The sequence below is a fragment of the Vicia villosa genome, linkage group LG1 (genome assembly GCF_029867415.1).
Source record: "Vicia villosa cultivar HV-30 ecotype Madison, WI linkage group LG1, Vvil1.0, whole genome shotgun sequence".
Classification (NCBI taxonomy): Eukaryota; Viridiplantae; Streptophyta; class Magnoliopsida; order Fabales; family Fabaceae; genus Vicia; species Vicia villosa.
In genome coordinates this window covers 61,382,719-61,402,202 of record NC_081180.1, presented here as the reverse complement: position 1 = coordinate 61,402,202, position 19,484 = coordinate 61,382,719, and the positions used below count along the sequence as shown (strand labels likewise).

The following is a 19,484-nucleotide window of genomic DNA, read 5'->3' as shown; positions in this document are numbered from 1 at the left end:
CAAATAGGATCACTCACTATTAAAATAGACGGCACCACAGTACTTCAAAATTTTGCCAGATATTTTCTCTTTTATGGACACTTGTTTGAGTAGTTTGAGATGTGACTTTAGGTTGCATTCCATTTGATTGTCATCATCGGATAGTCAAGTCCATCAAACCTAATGATAAAGATTGCATCTTTATCCACTTAACCATTCATGTTTGACTTATCATAATATACATTAGTTGTCATCTTAAAAAGTTAATGTGCATGTTAAAAACATATCTCTTACAAAACAAGGTTACACATTCTTCCATTTTTTAACGATGACAACACATCTCAGAAAAGTGGTAAAAAAAGATAATACAAATATAAAATGATTAAACAAAATTCCACATTCTCCCTGTTATTAGTAATTTTTTTATTTAATATTAGTCTAATAAATAAAATATACTCAGAACGAATACAAGTAAACTCAAAAACAAATTGATTTTTTAAGTTTTAGCAGTACAGATTACTAATAAATAACGAAACCAACCATACTTTTAAAATTAAAAGAAAATTTCTTTAGCCACCTCCCTATGGGGGTCACCCCCAGCAAAAATCCCAAAATACCCCTGCTTCGGAAATGAAATTCCGAAGCGCATGTTTTTTTTAAAAATTTCCACAATTCAGAAGTGCATCTCCGAAAACACCTCATGGGGGGGTCTTCGGAGATGAACTTCCGAATTATGCAGCTGTGTTTTTTTTTATGTTTTATCTAAAACAGTCTCGCATTTTCAACAGCTCTCGCTCCTGTTGAAAAAAAAAACAAATAAACGACATATATTAAATAAGCGACATGATCATGATTCTCGCGTAAAACGCCTTCAGATATTGCTTCAGAGAAATTTGAAGCATGTTTCATTTCATCGCCGCGAACACTATCCATCTTCTGGATTATAAACATAGAACTTTGACTTTCCCAGCGCACCCCTTTGTTTGATTTTTTTGTAATGACGTCCCCTGATGATAATGATAAACTATAGCTTACATTGATTGGCTCCTTTGTCTCGCGGAAACTCAAGTTGACAAGACTTTGAACAGCTTCATGTCTCTTACTTTGTTCCATTTTCAGGCTACAACATGCAAGAAAACCAAGAATAAGCTTAACCAACCCCCTTAAGTTGAGAATATTATTTGGATCAACATGCTCGAGTTCAACATCATCATTCACAACAGATGATTCTTCTTTGGATAGTGACTCAGAGATATTTCTAGCACCAACTTTTCTGTAAATATCAGATAGTTTACTCTTGAACAATGGTGTCATGTTATGCTTAGGATACCATACAAAAACTTTCTCGCTCTCAAAAAGCTTTTTTTTATGTTTTTTCTTAAACAGTCTCGCATTTTAATTAAACGCAAACGGCAAATAAAATAAGCGACATATAAACAGAAAATACTAATATGATAAATAAAATCCAAAAACACTGTGCGAAAGATACAATCCGAAATCAAAACAAAACAAAACAAAACACGTCAAACAAAACAAAAACACGTTATTCTGCCCGACGAGCGTTACAAAATACACATCAAACAAAACAAAAACACATTATTCTGCCCGACGAGCGAACTCCTCCGAATGAAGATACTGATACCAATCCTTATCCCACTCAGTCTCAGAACCATCAGCATCAACCACGACTCTCACGCCAGATAGTTGAGCTTGAGCATCCGGGCCCCGGGCCCCCTGGGAACGAGAAGTAGAGCCGGTCGAAACCTTCTTCTTCTCCTTCACCTCCTTCACTCCGCAAGAGCACGAAGTAGAGCCGGTCGAAACCTTCTTCTTCTCCTTCACCTCCTTTTTTCCCTTAGCGCCACCCATTCCTGACATGTTCCTGTAAACAATTGAAATCGATTAATATGCGAGACAAAATAAAAAACTAAAAAATTTGAACTTCTGATAAAATTCGGAAGTTCATTTCCGAAAACTGGGATGAAGGTGTTTTCGGAAATGAACTTCCGAAACACCCCTGCGATTGAGTTTTCTGAAACTTCCATGGCAGACCCCAAAATCAAACATAAAACCAATTCAAAAAGTTTCTAAACAACCAAAATACTACTAACAACCAGTCCATATATCATTTATGCAATTGAAACCCTAAATAACATGCATTTGAATAATGAATCTAACAAATTTAAAACTTACAAATTGAGTGATTTGTGGGCTTTTGAATGTTGTATAGCAATGTGATTGGAGCCTTGATGCAGCCTTGGAAGTGTGTTTGCACAAATTTTCGCCTTTGGTTGTTTTTGATTTGAGTTAGGGTAAATGAATTGGGGGAGGGGGAGTGTTTTGATAAATCTGCAGAACGCGCAGTATTTCGGAAGTGAACTTCCGAAATGCTGTTTTCGGAAATGAACTTTCGAAATAAGATAATTTTTTCAAAAAAAAAGGCGTTTTCGGAGATGCATCTCCGAAAACACCTTTTTCTTGCATTTCGGAAGTTCATTTCCGAAGTCAGAGGTAGTATGGGGTTTTCACCAGAGGTGGACTAGAAGGTAGGGAGGTTGGCAAAGAAATTCTCAATTAAAATTCCAATTTGTTTATATTATGCAAGAGGAATTATAAAAATTATAATCATCACGGATTTTTTTTATTTCTATTAATATAATAGCAATAACAAAGCATAAATTGTCCTTTTGCAATTCGAGGTGTTGCATTTTTCTCATAAACAAACAAAAAGAAAATACTAAAATAACTAAAATAAATAAACGGAGGGAAAAGAGTAGCATAGAGGGAAAATGCAATTAAGATTGAAAACAGTTGGATATCAAGATTTGCCACAAGGAGTAGAATCGTCATTACACAATATAAAAAAATAAAAATAAAAATAAAAATTCTTATTCGTTTGCATATAGAAGAAGTGATTGTGATTCAATACAAGTAGTGAAGGTAAAGAAAAGTGATAAATACATTTAATAAATTAATTAAATAATAGTTTTGTTTGTTGTTAGTTTTATTGCTTAGCGTTTTCTGTTCCGCTACTCTTCAATTCTATCAAAACCTCACTATTATTTTTTGTTTTTGTTTCTTCCTCTCTTCTTCATTTTCTTTCAACAACCACCACACTCTCTTTCTCTCTCTCTCTTGCTGTTAAATCCACCTTCCCCTTTCTCTCTCTTCTTATTATTCTCTTTGTTTTGTTTGCTGCTGCATCGTTTTCGTTAATTCTAATTCTAACTGTTCATTCACTCTAATTCCAATTCTAATTCTGTTTCTGTTTCTTAACCACTTTCTTCTTCTCCCATACATTCTTATTCTGTTTTCTTTCCTTTTTATCCGATGGAACCATCATCGGAGAATTGTTCCGTTAAAGTTGCTGTTCACATTCGTCCTCTCATTGCCGATGAACAACAACAAGGTTGCACTCAATGTGTTTCTGTTAACCCTGGAAAGCCTCAGGTACTGTTCATTTCTTCTTCATCTTTATTTTTTATTTTTTTTATTTACTAAAATGTTGTGGGTGCAGTTACGGTGCATAGATAAAAATCTATGCACTGTGCATAGAGTATTATTGACCATTGGATCATTAGATCAAATTATAATTATTACTCAATACTCATCACTCAATACTCAATACTCAGTACTCAATACTCAATACTCAATACTGGATTAAAAATATGATTCAATGGCTTAGATTGACTTATGCATGGTGCATAAGGAAAATCCTTATGCATATTAGCCAATGCCAAATGTTGTTAGGGTTGTTATTATTATCCTTGTCGTTTAGTGAAGAGTTCATTAATTAATAGAGTGCCCACTGTTTTTTAGAGTTGGGTTTGATTAATTATCATTGATTAATTGTCGGTTTGCGAAAAAGTTTATTTCTGGATAATTCCTTGTTTCTTTATTTATAACAATGCAATTTTACTATTTAAATTGCGAAAAAGAATAATAATAATAATATTAATCAGGAATTCAATTTCATAGGATGCCCTTGAAGTTTGAGTTAAAAAATGTCTTGCTTAAAGTGTGTTGCACCATTAATTACTTTCAAAGTTTGTGTTTTCAAATACTTTGACTAACAAAAATCGATAATGTTAGATTCAACATGTTTGAATCACAGTTGTAGATATTTGAGTTTTTATTGATTTTTTTATGTTCGGCAATAATCGTATTGATTTTTTATTTATTTATTTGATACCGTTGCTGATGGAAAGTACTAGTACTGCCTATTGCTCGTAAAAAAAACTACTTTTTCTTTGTAAAAATAATTGTTTGACTATAATATTAATATAATATTTATTATTATTTTTCTATTATATTCGTATTTACTATTTTACTGTAATTGAAAAAAAATTAATTATTTTATAATAAAAAAAATTTGTAGGATGAGTTATTTTGGTAGGGGTAAAGAAAATTATTTATAATTTATTTTTCAATATGTTCTTTGTTATGAGTCGTGTCATGTGTTAGTGTTGATGACACATTTTCCTCTTTCACGCTATATTAAACGTTCTTTTCAAATACCCTCAACCTGTTTTTTTTTTGTCTTACAATAAATTCTGTTTTGTTTTAGCTAAATAGAAAAGCACTTATTTTGAGAAATGTAAATATGGACTTATAATTTCTGATAATATTTCACTGATCTATATGTAACGGTTAGAGTGACCTTTATAGGTTATAATTTGCATTATGGTGTATCAGTTTCTGAGAATCTGATTATAGCATTTCATTGATCAGGTTCAAATAGGGTCTCATTCCTTTACATTTGATCATGTTTATGGAAATGGTGGATCTCCTTCCTCTGAAATGTTTAAGGAATGCGTTGCTCCATTGGTTGATGGCTTATTTCAAGGATACAATGCTACTGTGCTTGCTTATGGTCAGGTTAGACCTCCATAGTGCATCTCATGTACCCATAGTTGAAAAAGATAATTCAATCCATACTTTTATTTGAAGAAATTCAATTCAGTTTTTTTTATTTAAACCTCATATTTGTTGCAGACAGGATCCGGAAAAACGTATACCATGGGAACCGCCTGCAATGACAATACTGGGATTGGATTGATTCCTCAGGTTATGAATGCCTTGTTTAAAAAGATTGAAACTCTAAAGCATCAAACGGAATTTCAGTTGCATGTTTCCTTCATTGAGGTATATTCGTTATACCGTCTGCCAGTGGGCATAAAAGCACACTTCTTTGCTGCATTTTATTACCTTACATTTGAATCAACTAACAAATTGTTCATTTATTTTTCAAGATTTTGAAGGAAGAGGTAAGGGACTTGTTGGACATGGTATCAATGGGAAAATCAGATCACTCTAGCTCTAATGGGCATTCTGGAAAAGTAACTATTCCTGGGAAACCACCAATACAAATTCGCGAATCATCAAGTGGAGTAATAACACTGGCAGGGTCAACTGAAGTTTCTGTAAGTACATTACAGGAGATGGCTGCTTATTTGTATCAGGGTTCATTAAATAGAGCAACAGGAAGTACAAACATGAATAACCAATCCAGGTAAATAAACATGATGGAGAAGTGTTATTTGGATGGATTCTGCTAGATTTGATATTTACAATCCAATAATTGTGGTTCCACTTTTGCTTGTATTAGTCGATCACATGCCATCTTCACAATCACGTTAGAACAGATGCGCAAACTCCATTCATTTTCTTCCAGCCATGACACTTCGGATGAGGATATGGGCGAAGAATACCTTTCAGCAAAACTCCATTTGGTAGATCTAGCTGGATCAGAGCGAGCTAAAAGAACTGGTTCTGATGGTCTTCGTTTAAAAGAAGGTTGCCAGTACTGATTAACCCGAATACTCAGTATACATTTGTTTCAAAATATTTTTGGGCCTCAGTTCTTTAATTGATAATGACAAATATATCAGTGACATTATCTTTTTTTTGTCTTGTCAAAAGGTATACACATCAATAGAGGTCTTCTTGCACTTGGTAATGTCATAAGTGCACTGGGGGATGAGAAAAAGCGAAAGGAGGGTGTACATGTCCCTTATCGCGATAGCAAACTCACTCGACTGTTACAGGTTAGAATTAACATTTTGGCTATATCAAATGGAGTGGTCTATTGTGAGTCCGAAGTGCAAGTCATGCTCAACAAAATCTACATGAATAACCATGATTGAGTGGCTTGATGTCATCAAGATGTCACAATATAAAAAATCGCGCGATTTTTATTTTACATCTATTCTTAGTTTCTCGGTATCAGTCCCTAAAAATCTCTTGATTAAGAGTTACTTGTCCTTGTTGCAGGATTCACTTGGAGGAAACAGCAAAACTGTCATGATAGGTAAATACTATAATTGAAAGTTGAATCTTAGCTAAAAATGGTTAAGCATTTTCCTGTTTCCCCTTGAATATGAAGTGTTCTTACTTCCTGTTCCTAAGTTCATTTCCTTTCAATGGAAGCCAGCCTATTAGATGGAAAAGTGGTTTTTTCTATTAATGTCTGAGTCAGGTGTTAACTAACTTCAAGTTCGTGTGCAGCATTTATTTGCCTCTTGGTGCACTAGGATTATTCATTTTTCAAAGATGTTTTTTAGGGTTTCTTCCTAATGCTTTCAATCACTAACTGGTTCCCCTTTCTCAGCTTGCATTAGCCCTGCTGACATCAATACCGAGGAAACTCTTAATACTCTTAAGTATGCAAACCGTGCACGTAACATTCAAAATAAGCCTGTTGTAAGTTTCCATGATTCTTTGTAACTACAAGTTCTTGTCCCATTCTTCACCTTATGAAGTTGGGGAGATTCATTTTGGTCAAATTCGACATGTTACAATCTTTATTGTTGATTAATTTTACAGGCTAATCGAGATTTAATATCCAACGAGATGCAGCAAATGCGCCAGCAGTTAAAGTACTTGCAGGCTGAGCTCTGTTCTCGAGGAGGAGGTTCAGTTGATGAAGTGCAGGTACTTATTGTATTCCTAACTGAAATTTACATTTTGGGTTATCATGAGGTGAAATTAGTTTAATATATAGCATGATGCTCTTCTTGTATAGGTTCTTAGAGAAAAGATTGCTTGGCTTGAGGAAACTAACGAGGAACTCTGTCGAGAACTTCATAAATATCGCAGTAGATCTTCTTTAGCAGAAAGATGTGATATTCACGAAACAGTATGTGAATAGGAAAAGTTTTCAAATGCCTGTCTGTTATTTTTTCTTGATGTTATTTAAGAAAAATCATTGACATAATCGGTGCATTAAATGCACATTATTGGTTATATATGGTTATGGACATGTTAATACTGCTTCCTCGGAAACCTTTATGTCATTTTTTCTTTTCCTAGGTTGGAAATATTTATCTCATGAAAAATAACGGGCTTGAGAGGCGCTTTACAAGCTCAGAGTTATCAGACCATCTAGTGGCTGGAAGCATGTCAGGTAGACATTGAATGGCCGTATGTTTTTTAATCTGCAAGATCCTAGTTGAGTTTATAATTTAAGTATTTTGATATATGGAATTTAGAACCTAGGGATTTTACAACTACATTTATGGAATGTGTGAATTCATCTTAGTCGGGCATTATAGTCTAAAAATTACAGATAAGCAATGGTTTGATGTTTGGTTGTTATATTATTATGTGTTTGAGACATTGAATAGTTTCCCATTCTGTTGGGTTTTCTGAGAGAGGCTATTGTAATTATGAGACGGTTCAATCTTAAACATTGAGGCAATCTCTCTTTTACCTTCTTTTTATAGGCGAGGATTTAAAGGAAGCTGATGAAGTAGAAAAAGAATTGGAGCATACACTACTGCTAAATACCATGGATAAAGAGATGCACGAGTTAAATAAGCAATTGGAGCAGAAAGAGGTTTCATTTTAAAATCATATATACTAGTGATCTAAAGTCTTCTAAAAAAAACTTTGAAGCTAATTAATATGTACATTTAAGAATTCATTTATGCGACAAACTTCAAATTTGATGGTAGGGATGTGTACTTGTGAAGAAACCTTAGTGGTCTCTTTATCTGATGAAATTTATCCTCATTTTTCCTTGTAGACGGAGATGAAGCTTGTGGGAGTTGATACTGAAGCACTCAGGCAGCACTTTGGAAAGAAAATGATGGAACTCGAGGAAGAGAAAAGAAAAGTACAGGTAAAACTGGACGTATTTAAATTTTAAATAGCTATCAAGCTTCGCACAAAATGTATCTATTTTTATGTATTGACATATTTGGGACTGATAACCACAGCAAGAAAGGGATCGGTTATTGCATGAAGTAGAGAATCTTGCAGTTAATTCAAATGGACAGGCACATAAACCACATGATGTTCGTGGCCAAAAATTGAAAGCATTGGAAGCACAGGTGAACTTTTACTTACATTGATGTCATTCTCAATTCTCTAGGTTATCATTCTTTACCGATATTTTTCCTTTTATTTTTATATTTATATTTTAAATATTAAAACTCAGATTTTAGAGCTCAAGAAGAAACAAGAAAACCAGGTGCAGCTACTAAAGCAAAAGGAAAAGAGTGAAGAAGCTGCCAAAAGACTGCAAGCTGAGATACAGTATATCAAGGCTCAAAAGGTGTGCTAATTATTCATATCTATTGAAAGCTGAGATACAGTATATCTTACATTTGTGCTCATGTATATTGCAGGTTCAGTTGCAGCATAAAATAAAACAAGAGGCAGAACAATTTCGACAATGGAAAGCTTCCCGTGAAAAGGAGTTACTCCAGGTGGTTTGCTTGCTTTTTTTAAACATATCATAATAACTGTATTTTCTAGTTTAAAACATGTAGAGGAATTGTAAATTTCCTAACTGTGATTAGTTTTGAATGACTGGTTATACCTTCCAAATTCCACATTTTGTCTGAGCATGTGGCATCCTGGATTTATAATCAGTACTGCGTTTCAAATATTATGTGTTCCTTACCCATCAAACAAAATTAATTATGATGTGGTTATGTTTAAAACTTGGGTTTATTTTTGTGCTTTTGTCTTACAACTGTTATTTAATTTAGTTGGTTATAATTTTAAACAGTTAAAAAAGGAGGGAAGAAGGAATGAATATGAAAGGCATAAACTTCAGGCTCTAAACCAGCGCCAGAAAATGGTGAGTTAAATATATAAAGTTTGTTGTTTTTTGTGCTCATTTTGTTGTGAAGATATTTCTACCTTTACTCCTGTCTTTTACCTCGCCTTTTCACATTAACAGAATCTAACTTAGTCGAGAAATAACCATGTGATTGTTATATTAGAATGACGTCAATAGATAGTAGAAACTATACTCATAGAACAAGGCTTCTCATTTTAACATCCCACAATTTAGGATTTTACAACAGCTTCTGTCACTCAATTTTTATTTGCAGGTTCTTCATAGAAAGACAGAGGAAGCAACAATGGCTACCAAGAGGCTAAAGGAATTGTTGGAAGCTCGCAAATCTTCTTCGCGTGACCACTCTGGTAGAACTTGAATTGGCAGTGTTTCCTTTTACTACATACTTGAGTTTACTAAATATTGTCGGTCCCTTGCAGTGTATTCAAATGGACATCTACAGCCTGGGCAGGTAATGAGCTATACTTCGCTTGTGTTTTATACAATTTGACAAATTAAGAGGCGACAAAAATGTTCTAACAAAACAATTTAGCTTGGTATGTTTAGCATTATATAAAACAATTTTAATCTAACTTTATGTCCAGATCAATGAAAAATCCCTCCAGAGGTGGCTTGACCAGGAACTGGAGGTAATGGTACATGTGCATGAAGTCCGTGCTGAATTTGATGAACAAAACAAAGTGTATGTGATCAAAGTTTTTTTCCTCGAGTAATCACATTCCATAACCGTATTTTCATTTTACCATTTATGATTTGAATGTTACATTTAGTCATGCTGCACTGGAAGGAGAATTGGCTTTTCTCAAACAAGCGGTTCAGTTTTCAGATAGGCAGAGTATCCCCACAGGAAACAGTCGATATTCAAGGTAGAAACCTTTTTCATGAACCTTTGGATGCAGGATGTCTTTCTATTTCTATCTTGGTGTAAATCATTATTTACTTAACTTAAATTTATACCTTGTTTCCCATTTGTTAGACTGTTATCCATGTCACCAGATGCAAAAGCTGCGAGAATAACTTCTCTTGAGAACATGCTGGGCGCGTCTTCAGCGGCTTTGAAAGCCATGACTTCACAGCTTACCGAGGCAGAAGAAAGGGAACGTGCATTAAATAACCGTGGACGTTGGAATCAGTTACGCTCAATGGGAGAGGCAAAAAATCATGTGCTTCCGTATTTGTTCAATGCTACCGCAGAAGCAAGGTGCTCCCTGTCTTCCAAGAATCTGATTAAGCTTTTCTGTACTTATTTATATAATTAACAATAGAATAGATATAGTTGTCGATTAAAAGATATGCACTTTTCAAAGTAGTTCATGGAAAAAGTAACTGTCTATCTGGAGGCTTTTTGTTTCCTAATCTAAGCAATGGGAGTCTGCATCATCTATAACAGGTGCCAATTGTGGGAAAAGAATATAGAACTGAAGGACTTAAAAGAGCAACTTAATGAGCTTGTAACACTACTACAGCAAAGTGAAGCACAGAGAAAGGAACTTGAAAAAGAGAAAGCAATTGGTGAACAAGCAGTTGCCATCACATTGCATACACCGCCGTCGGTAAGATTTTACTCGTTTTTATCTGCAATTAGTTTGAGCTGTGTAGCAAAATATTTCAGCTCCTACAATGCACAGCTCGTCAGCTACAAACCATCATGTTCCTTACTATAACTTACAGGAAAACTCACGGTCCTTGAAACACCTTGCGGATGAAATGAGTGGTCCGTTGTCCCCAATGTCGCTTCCTGCGCCAAAACAACTCAAATTCACCCCTGGAGTTGTTAATGGGTCAGTGAGGGAGTCAGTTACATTTGTAGATGACGGGCGGAAGGTATATCTCTGCTTCATTCTGTAATCTTTGGTGCCCATTTTTTGGTTTTCAAGTTAATAGTAATGATTTTTATTTTCAGATGATACCTATTGGAGAGTTGTCAATGAAGAGACTAGCAGCTATAGGACAAGCCGGAAAACTTTGGAAGTGGAAGAGAAGTCATCATCAATGGTTGCTACAGTTTAAATGGAAATGGCAAAAGCCTTGGAAACTCTCAGAATTGATCAAACACAGTGATGAAACAATCATGAAGTCAAGGCCTCGGCCTCAAGCACAAGCTTTGATTAATGCGGTGTGATGTTGAGCTCATATAAAGGGGTATTAGTATCTCTTTGAATACTGACCACTGTTTTCAACATGGCTTGACAAGAGTACGGATAATTACAGGTAATCTCTACCGTGTTGTTTCTCATGCCTATTATAATTGTGTATCGAGTTTACAATGTCCATAAATTTGCTTGACATCCAAAACAGCCCAACTCAATAAAATGATTTTCTATAGGTTGCAAAACGCTAATCAAAACACCGGTTGTACGTATTTTGTGAAACTATTCTTATAATCCGTAGTATCCGTGCAGGCATGATGTAAATTGCACGAGTTTCCTGAAATTCGTCAGGGAAATTTTGCTGAGATACAATTTGGCTACTGGAGAAAGCTGTCTTGGCTCTATAGGTTGTACACACAATAGGCGTATCCTGACATTGACAATATCAGAGGAAAGAATTGGTTTTAGAAGGTTGAAAGAGAAAATGTTGCACTCTTGCATATATTAGAACACATAGATCCAACGAAGCTGTTCAGTGTTAGTTATGTAGTTTTCTTTTAAACAAATTTTGTAAGATGTGATCAGCATAGCGTGAGAGTGTTATTGAGTTCTTGTACAGATGAAGTGTTTCCCAAAATAATTGTGCATTATGATATTAGTTGATTTTCTTCATAATCAATGTTTCTGTTGAATGTATATTGAGATCACCAACTCTAAATCTGGTAACCATTGAGTGGTTGAACTAAAATTTGAAGGCAGTACTAGTACAAGTTATGATTTGATTTTTTCATTAAATACACACTCTAGGTGATGGTGGAGGGCCTGCACACGTGAATGTTAGCATTTCAAATGAGCAACGTATGTTTCTTTTATTCATTAGAAGTATACTAATGTCATACTTTGTGATATAAGTATTAAAGAGACAATCACCAAAATTACAAAAGAAGTAAAAGTTTAAACTTTGTATCCGACGCTGGAAAACCTCATACTACATCATTTTAATGAAACCATCGCATCGCATGCAAACTTAGATTATATATTCATCCGACTTGGTTGAGTTGGGAAGAGATAAATGACTTATGTTATGGATGATGAGTCCACTATCAAAATGAGTGAATTGATTAACAACTGGAGTGGTATTTACAAACACTATTATTATTGAAAAAGTATTTGTGTATAATGTTGTGTCTGAGACACAGTAGGCTATATTTATATTCATATGATTGATTTCCAATATTACAATTTATTGTAATTGATATATATTGAGGGTAATAGATACACCATAATTATAATTAATTTTTAACTCTCCCCCTCAAGCCGGATCATATATGTCTTATGAGCCAAATTTGTTGCAAATGTAATCCACTCGAGAACTCCTAAGAAATTTAGTGAACATGTCAGTCAATTGGTCTTTAGATTTGACGAAATTTGTGGTGATTTTTCCTGAAAGTACTTTGTCCCTTACACAATGACATTCTATTTCTATGTGATTGGTCCGTTCATGGAAAACTAGATTAGATGCAATGTGGAGTGCCTCTTGATTGTCGCATATGAGTTTTATGGCCTGGAGGCAGAAGGTCTCCCAACCTAAGCTCTGAGAGTAAATTTTTAAGCTATGCAAGCTCCTTTGAGGCGGCTTCCATAACACGGTATTCAACTTCAACACTAGATAGTGCAACTGTATTTTGTTACTTGCTTCTCCATGAGATCATATTACTTCCAATAAGAACACAATATTCAGAAGAGGATATCTTATCAGACGGTTAGGGATCATAAAACGGGCCCAACCCGTCGGACATGTCCTTTTTTCCTGCATTTTTTTACGGAGCAAGGCAAGGATTTAGGCCCGCACCCTCTAATATGCCTGTCCCATTTTTTTGCGCGCAGACATTAACATGAAATTTACACTTAATAGGCTTAAAAGCTTCCATGCACACGGTTCGTCCGCCCCACACTCATTTTTTTTGCGGGACATGGCAAGGTTTTAGGCCCCCACCCCTTAAAAAAGTCCTCCCCGCCCCGTCCAATTTTTTGCAGGCTTTTGCGGGGTGAGCATGCCCGTTTTCCACCCCTACCGAGGGGGATCCGATCCAGTCTGCATCTGAATAACAAATGATTTTAGCATCACCATCTTCATATAATAGTCCTCTTTCTAGAGAATTTTTTATATATCTAAGAATTTGAATGACTGCGTCTCAATAACTATCACAAGGAGCGTTCACAAACTGGCTCATAATGCTCACCGCAGATGTAATATTTGGTCTGGTGACTGTAAGATGGTTGAGTCTACCCACAAATCGTCGATATCTTTATGGATCTTTCAATGGCTCCCCCTGATCCGGAGGAAGCTTGACGTTAGGATCTATATGAGTAACGATAGAACTTCAATCAAGCATACCATTTTCATTGAGGATATCTAATGCATACTTGCATTGGTTGATTGTAATGCCTGATGAGGATTGAACAACTTCAATGTCTAAGAAGTATTTGAGTGGACCAAAGTCTTTTTTTTGATTTTTTTTGAAAATATGAATTTTGAGATACTAGATACCCTATGTATCATCACTAGTGATAACAATGTCTTCAACATAGACCACAAGAAAGATGCGCTGACCGATGGAGGAGTGATGGAAGAAAACATAGTAATATGCTCCACTTCTACGCATACAAAATTGTATAAAGGCATAGATGAAGTGACGAAACCAAACATGTGGGAACTGTTTCAGCCCATAAAGAAAACGATGAAGCGGACAAACAAATCTAGACTTGCCAGGAACAGTAAAATCTAGAGGTTGATACATATAGACCTCCTCCTCCTCCATTTATCCATGTAAGAAGGAATTTTTAATATCCAACTAGTGAAGAAGCTAGTGGTGAATGGAAACCTTTGCAAGAAAGAGGCGGACAAAACTGATCTTGGCCCCCGAAGAAAAAATGTCACCATAATTAAGACTAAACATAGATACACACATGGTCAAATGACCAAACATGCTGCAATATGCAAGGAGAAAGTTAGATGCTGAGAGTTTGCCTTCCTTGGGTCATGTATCTCTGGCTCATGACGAAGCACTTGGTGTTCCCATTCATGTTGATGTACATGTGAATGATCTACACCCTGCATTCGGACTTGATGTTGTAGCACCTGATAGTTTTCTAGAGGCTCCGAAGACACTTCAAAGGTCCAAATAAATAAATACCATTCAATACTCCGAAACAAGGCCCGATGAATATTCAACCCGTGTATATATACTCTCGCATGCGTAAGGTACACAAACACGCACGCACACGCAAATTCACATGCGCGCACACACACTCTCTCTCTCTCTCTCTCTCTCTCTCTCTCTCTCTCTCTCTCCCTCCCTCCCCCTCTCTCTCTCTCTCTACATAATTCACTTTACCCCTTTTTGACTCAATAACTAACTTGGATGTTATAGTGCTAATTTTGTAGGTCCACCACCGAGTTCAACTGCATCATAGGTATGCAACACCGCATTAAGAGTCTACTATCTCAATTCATAGATAATTCTGGTAGTGATCTAAAACAGTTGTACTTTTGTGTATGATTTATTGTTTGTAATGTATGTTTTCAAATTATATGAACATTTCTTCCTACAAATGTATGGTTTTCTTAATATTGTTTAAAAATTTGTCTGAATTTTGAAATTCAAATCCACTCTATTGCTTAAAATTCGAATTCAATCCATTATTTTATAATAAAGACCCAAGCAATGCATAAAATAATTACAAGAAGTGTGTCTGGATTTTAAATTCCGGATTCACCCCTTTATTTAACATACAAGCAAAACATACAAATGATATTGTTCTAGTTCTAGTGGTATAACTGATGCAGAATTCAATCTTCAAACGGTGTGAAAGGGAATTTTGGATTCGGTCAAGAAAAACCACCCAATTTTATTTGTTTTTTTTTTTCATTTTCAAAATTACTCGTAGAAAAATCCAAGTGATTATGTAGTTGACCTATCTTTGAAGTATTGGTCCATTTGCCATTTGCCTTAAACATTCTTCATACATTTTTTAAGGTTCTCTAACTCTCACTTCTTTTTGCTTCCTTTATCTTATGGCTCTTACTTTATATTACCTATAAGAAATTTTAGGAGTGCTGAATTACTAGAACCGATATGTTCATGCTTTTGTACACATTTACGCCTGAATATTCTTTACCCATCAAGCTTAAATACAAGCATTCGTTACATGTCAGATATTAACCGAGTAAAATTTGAATTAAGCTAAAATACATTTATATAAATTTCATTTTCTCGTGTTATATGACTAGTATAACACGCCCACTAAAAATCAACAACGATTCCTCATGATTTGCTGAATAACTCGTGGAGATTCCCTCAAAAAATGGTGTTTAATCTTTAAACTTGACATGCAAAGTGACTTTCCCCAAGAGCAATCTTTAAACTTGATGTGATTGTTTTCTCTGCATAAAATCCAATCAAATTTGAACACAAACTATGTCAGTCCAGTGAGTTCAGTATCCTCCATTGAAATACTATCCTTTATTCCTTGTATCATCTTAAGAACTTGCCACATAGCTGGCCTCTGCTCCGGTGAAGACGCACTGCAAATACTGGCAACCTCGGTGAGCATTTCTAGCCGGTTATCTTCGCTAAAATCATCATCCCTCATTGCTCTAACCCAATCTTGTAATTCCCTTGGCGCAAGGAAAGGGTGTTTGGAAGGATGTTTTCCCGTCAAAAGCTCCAACAGCAGCACACCAAAAGCATACACATCAGACTTTGAACTCACCCTGCGGTAAGACTTTCGAACCTCTGGAGCTTTGTAGGCTGCAGAATCAGGATCATCGGGTAATGAAGAATCTATAAGGAAGGCCAAACAATAGTCTGTTATGCAAGCTTCAAAGTCTCCTCCAAGAAGAACATTAGAGGATTTTAAATTGCCATGAACCAAAGACGAAACTTGATGTATATAAGCAAGTCCATGAGCTACATCTTCTGCTATTTTTAAGCATGATGTCCAATGCAGCGGCTTTGCTCTCGCCGATCTTGAACCTGCACACGTATGAACTACATTAGTTTTTAGAAATAATCACCATTCATCAAATTCGGCATATTCATAATGATTGATGCCAGTTTGAATGTAAGAGCATTAATAAGAATTAAAGTTGATTTTTCTATAAAAAAAAGTAAGCAAATGGAATCAACAATGTGAAAAACATAGTAGTCAACTTAACATGCCAAATATTCAAATTCAATGAAACATTTAGCCTAAATAGTCAAACATAGTACCAAAAACAACCCAACCCTTTAAATGCAAGTATTAATGACATACAACTCTGAAGCAAGCTGAATTCAACTCTCTATGTTCACACATTTTGACTATAGCTTACATTTTGAAATATATTTTGATAAAACTCTAATACTAACCCTCCAATCTTTCATCCTTGACAATGATTATCCTAAAAAAAGGAACCTGGGTCCCAAAACCAGATAAACAATAGAGGCAATGATAAAAGAAACAATCAAGAAATATCACACCTAATTGCCCAATCCAAACACATGACATCACGTAAAAAGGACAACCAATAGCAAAACAACACAACACATCATCCATAAAATCAAACTATAATTCCAACACCATGCCCAACAAATTTTTCCCACACTATTCTTCCATCTGTTCCTTCTTTCATCACAATTAGGCATAATAACATAACGAGTACCATGGAGACCCAACCGAACCCGTCCCAAATTTGACAGAGAAAAACCTACTTTGACTAGGTTTGAGTTCAGGGTTTGGGTTTTCTTTGTTTAAAAAAAATGGGGCAAGTTGGGTAATATGAATTGTTCTAGGATTCAGATTTGAATATGAGGAGGTAAAAACCGTCTCCGACCCACTCATTACCATGCCTAATCATAATCCAAACCCATCTCCCGTTTCCACCGCTGCAATGTTCCAATTACCCAATTTGACATTACAAAATCAAATATCATAAATGCAATGACTCACTAGAATTAGAAGCTAATAATATCACATTCACATCACACATGAAATCACCATATAAACCATAATAATAAACTAAATGCTGCAAAACACTAATGCTTAATAATGAATGCATACCATGAACAAGATTGAAGAGGCTTCCATTAGGTTGAAAATCATAGATAACAAGCCTCTCTCCTTTCGCTTGAAAGAAAGCCTTCAAAGGAACCAAATTAGGATGCCGCAGTCTCCCCACAATCTCCATATGCTTCTGAAAATCTTCCCCACTCGTCACACCACTTTTTCCAGCATCCAACCTCTTCACCGTCAATATCACCTTCGAATCCATCACCGCCTTGTAAGTGGTCCCCACACTCCCTCTTCCCAAAAGCTCCGCCGAAGCTCTCATCAGCTGCTCCAGCGTATACTCCTGCACCTCCCCACAGCAGAACACTAACTTCCCACTCCTATGCGCTTCCTCCATCATCTTCACCTTCGTAACGGCTTCCACTTCGGTTCTCACTTCCAATCCCGCTACCGCCGGTAGAGTTTCCGACGCCGATGGTTCGGATTCCGATTTCGATTTTGTCCCGGTGTTCTGTTTTCTAACTAACCCGATTATAATTACCGTAATAACTAAGAGAATCGCAATACCAACTATTAACCCGAAAACCAAACCGGTTTTTTTATGGTTATTTTCCTTGTAAGAAGAAGGAACCACCACGATACCTTGCGATTCCTCGCTCTGACTCAACGGTGCGGAGGAAGAACCGGTGGCGTTTGATGAACCGAAGAATCTAGAACGATGACCGCATTGTTTATGAATAATCTCACCGCAAAGACCCGGGTTCTCGGAAAACAGCGCCGGTTTGAACCGTGTGAGAGTTTCAGTGACAGGAACCGGACCGGTGAGGTTATTGGCGGAGATATTAAATATTTTTAATTCGGTTTGGTTGAGCGGAGGAAGAGGACCGGTGAATGAGTTTGAGTCGAGCCGAAGGGAAATGAGACGGTCGAGGAGAGTTAACTGAACCGGAAGTGAACCGGTGAGGTTGTTATGAGAGAGGGAAAGTGTAATGAGGCGGTGGAGGAAGAGAATGGAAGGAGGAAACGAACCGGAGAAGTTGTTCCGGTCGAGGAAGAGTGATTTGAGGTTGATGAGTGGTGAGAGATCCGGGATGGGTCCGGATAAGGAGTTGTTACGGAGGCTCAAGACTCGGAGTTGGTCGAGGCGGGTTAGGGTGTTGGGAGGGAAAAAACCGGTTAGAGAGAAGCTTTGGAGGACGAAGCGTACGACTCTGCCTTGTGCGCATTTGACGCCTTGCCATTGGCAGTAGTCGTAGGGCTCGTTGAGTGTGTAGAGGAGTTTGTTGGTTTGGTCGGCGGTTTGTTTGAAGGAGAGTAGGGAAATGGCGTCTTGAGGAAGGGTTGAGTTTGAGGAGGAAGATAGTGTGAAGGTGAAGAGAAATAGTATTAAACGAAGCATGGTTTGGGTTAGATTTTTTGGTTAGAGATGGAAATGTGAAAACAGAAACATGTTGTGGAAACTGGTAAGAAAAAGAGGAAAGGAGTTGAGTGAGTTGTGTGTGAATGAAAAAGAGTGAGAGTGTGGTAGTAAGTAGTGGTAGTAGTGGTGATGGCTAGTGGTAGAAAGTAGTGCGAAGCAGCTGGTTTTGTAGTAGCACTCACGTGAAAGTGGGGAACGCTGGAAATTTGTTTCGGATTTTACTTCCTTTCTCTGTTTTTATGTATATGCGTGTGTGTGAACTCATCCATCCTGATTAGCTTGCTTTTTCTCTTTTATTTCCTTTCTCCCCATGAAAGAAGAAAATTTTAGAATATGAATTTGGTGGCTTTTATGATACACAGGTTGTTAACTTTGTGTTTCTAAAGTGTTTTCTTTAAAACGAATAATTTTATATAAATTAATATATATAAAAACAATTTTAAAATATTAAATTAATTGTTAAAGAGGCACTTGTGGTTAGGGGTGAAAAACAGGCCCATGTCCGTCCGACCAACCCACGCACCCGTCAAAGGGTTGGCCGTCCATCAAATTTCGTTGGTCAAAATTATAAGTTGGTCAAAATTCGCTCCGCCAAAACCCATTTTATTTGACAGACTTGACCGTTTCACTATTTTTGACGGATTTAAGACAGGATGAAATGGACGGTCTGTTTTGCCATCGGTTGTGTATGGTACTTATGTATCGTAAAAATCATCCATGAATTTAATATTTGAATCTCCTCATACCCTTTTCTCTTGTGTTAAAGGTATTCTCTTATTTTAATTGTTGATCCATTATTTTCTTTTCTTTTTTGTATTATTCTTTTTTTATGTAATAATTATCCATTAAA

At 36.2% G+C, this 19,484-nt stretch overlaps 2 protein-coding genes across 2 annotated transcripts; one reads left to right on the top strand and one right to left on the bottom strand.

The window, feature by feature from the left end:
* Positions 1-3,004: 3,004 nt before the first annotated feature.
* Positions 3,005-11,908, top strand: LOC131639327 (kinesin-like protein KIN-4A). The gene is made up of 26 exons (XM_058909833.1): positions 3,005-3,429; positions 4,711-4,857; positions 4,975-5,124; positions 5,232-5,491; positions 5,588-5,775; positions 5,902-6,026; positions 6,253-6,289; positions 6,590-6,681; positions 6,805-6,912; positions 7,004-7,117; positions 7,291-7,384; positions 7,704-7,816; positions 8,006-8,101; positions 8,199-8,312; positions 8,420-8,536; positions 8,610-8,690; positions 8,996-9,067; positions 9,324-9,417; positions 9,490-9,521; positions 9,655-9,752; positions 9,841-9,936; positions 10,047-10,271; positions 10,461-10,623; positions 10,742-10,894; positions 10,974-11,281; positions 11,473-11,908. The coding sequence occupies exons 1-25, from the start codon at positions 3,310-3,312 to the stop codon at positions 11,190-11,192; spliced, it is 3,108 nt and encodes a 1,035-aa protein (XP_058765816.1). The 5' UTR covers positions 3,005-3,309; the 3' UTR covers positions 11,193-11,281; positions 11,473-11,908.
* Positions 11,909-15,202: 3,294 nt separating this feature from the next.
* LOC131639318 (probable inactive receptor kinase At5g67200) lies at positions 15,203-18,960 on the bottom strand. The gene is made up of 2 exons (XM_058909822.1): positions 17,266-18,960; positions 15,203-16,199 (listed from the first exon to the last, which is right to left on the bottom strand). Exons 1-2 carry the CDS (start codon positions 18,611-18,613, stop codon positions 15,640-15,642), a joined length of 1,908 nt encoding a protein of 635 aa, XP_058765805.1. The 5' UTR covers positions 18,614-18,960; the 3' UTR covers positions 15,203-15,639.
* Between the last annotated feature and the right edge of the window lie 524 nt (positions 18,961-19,484).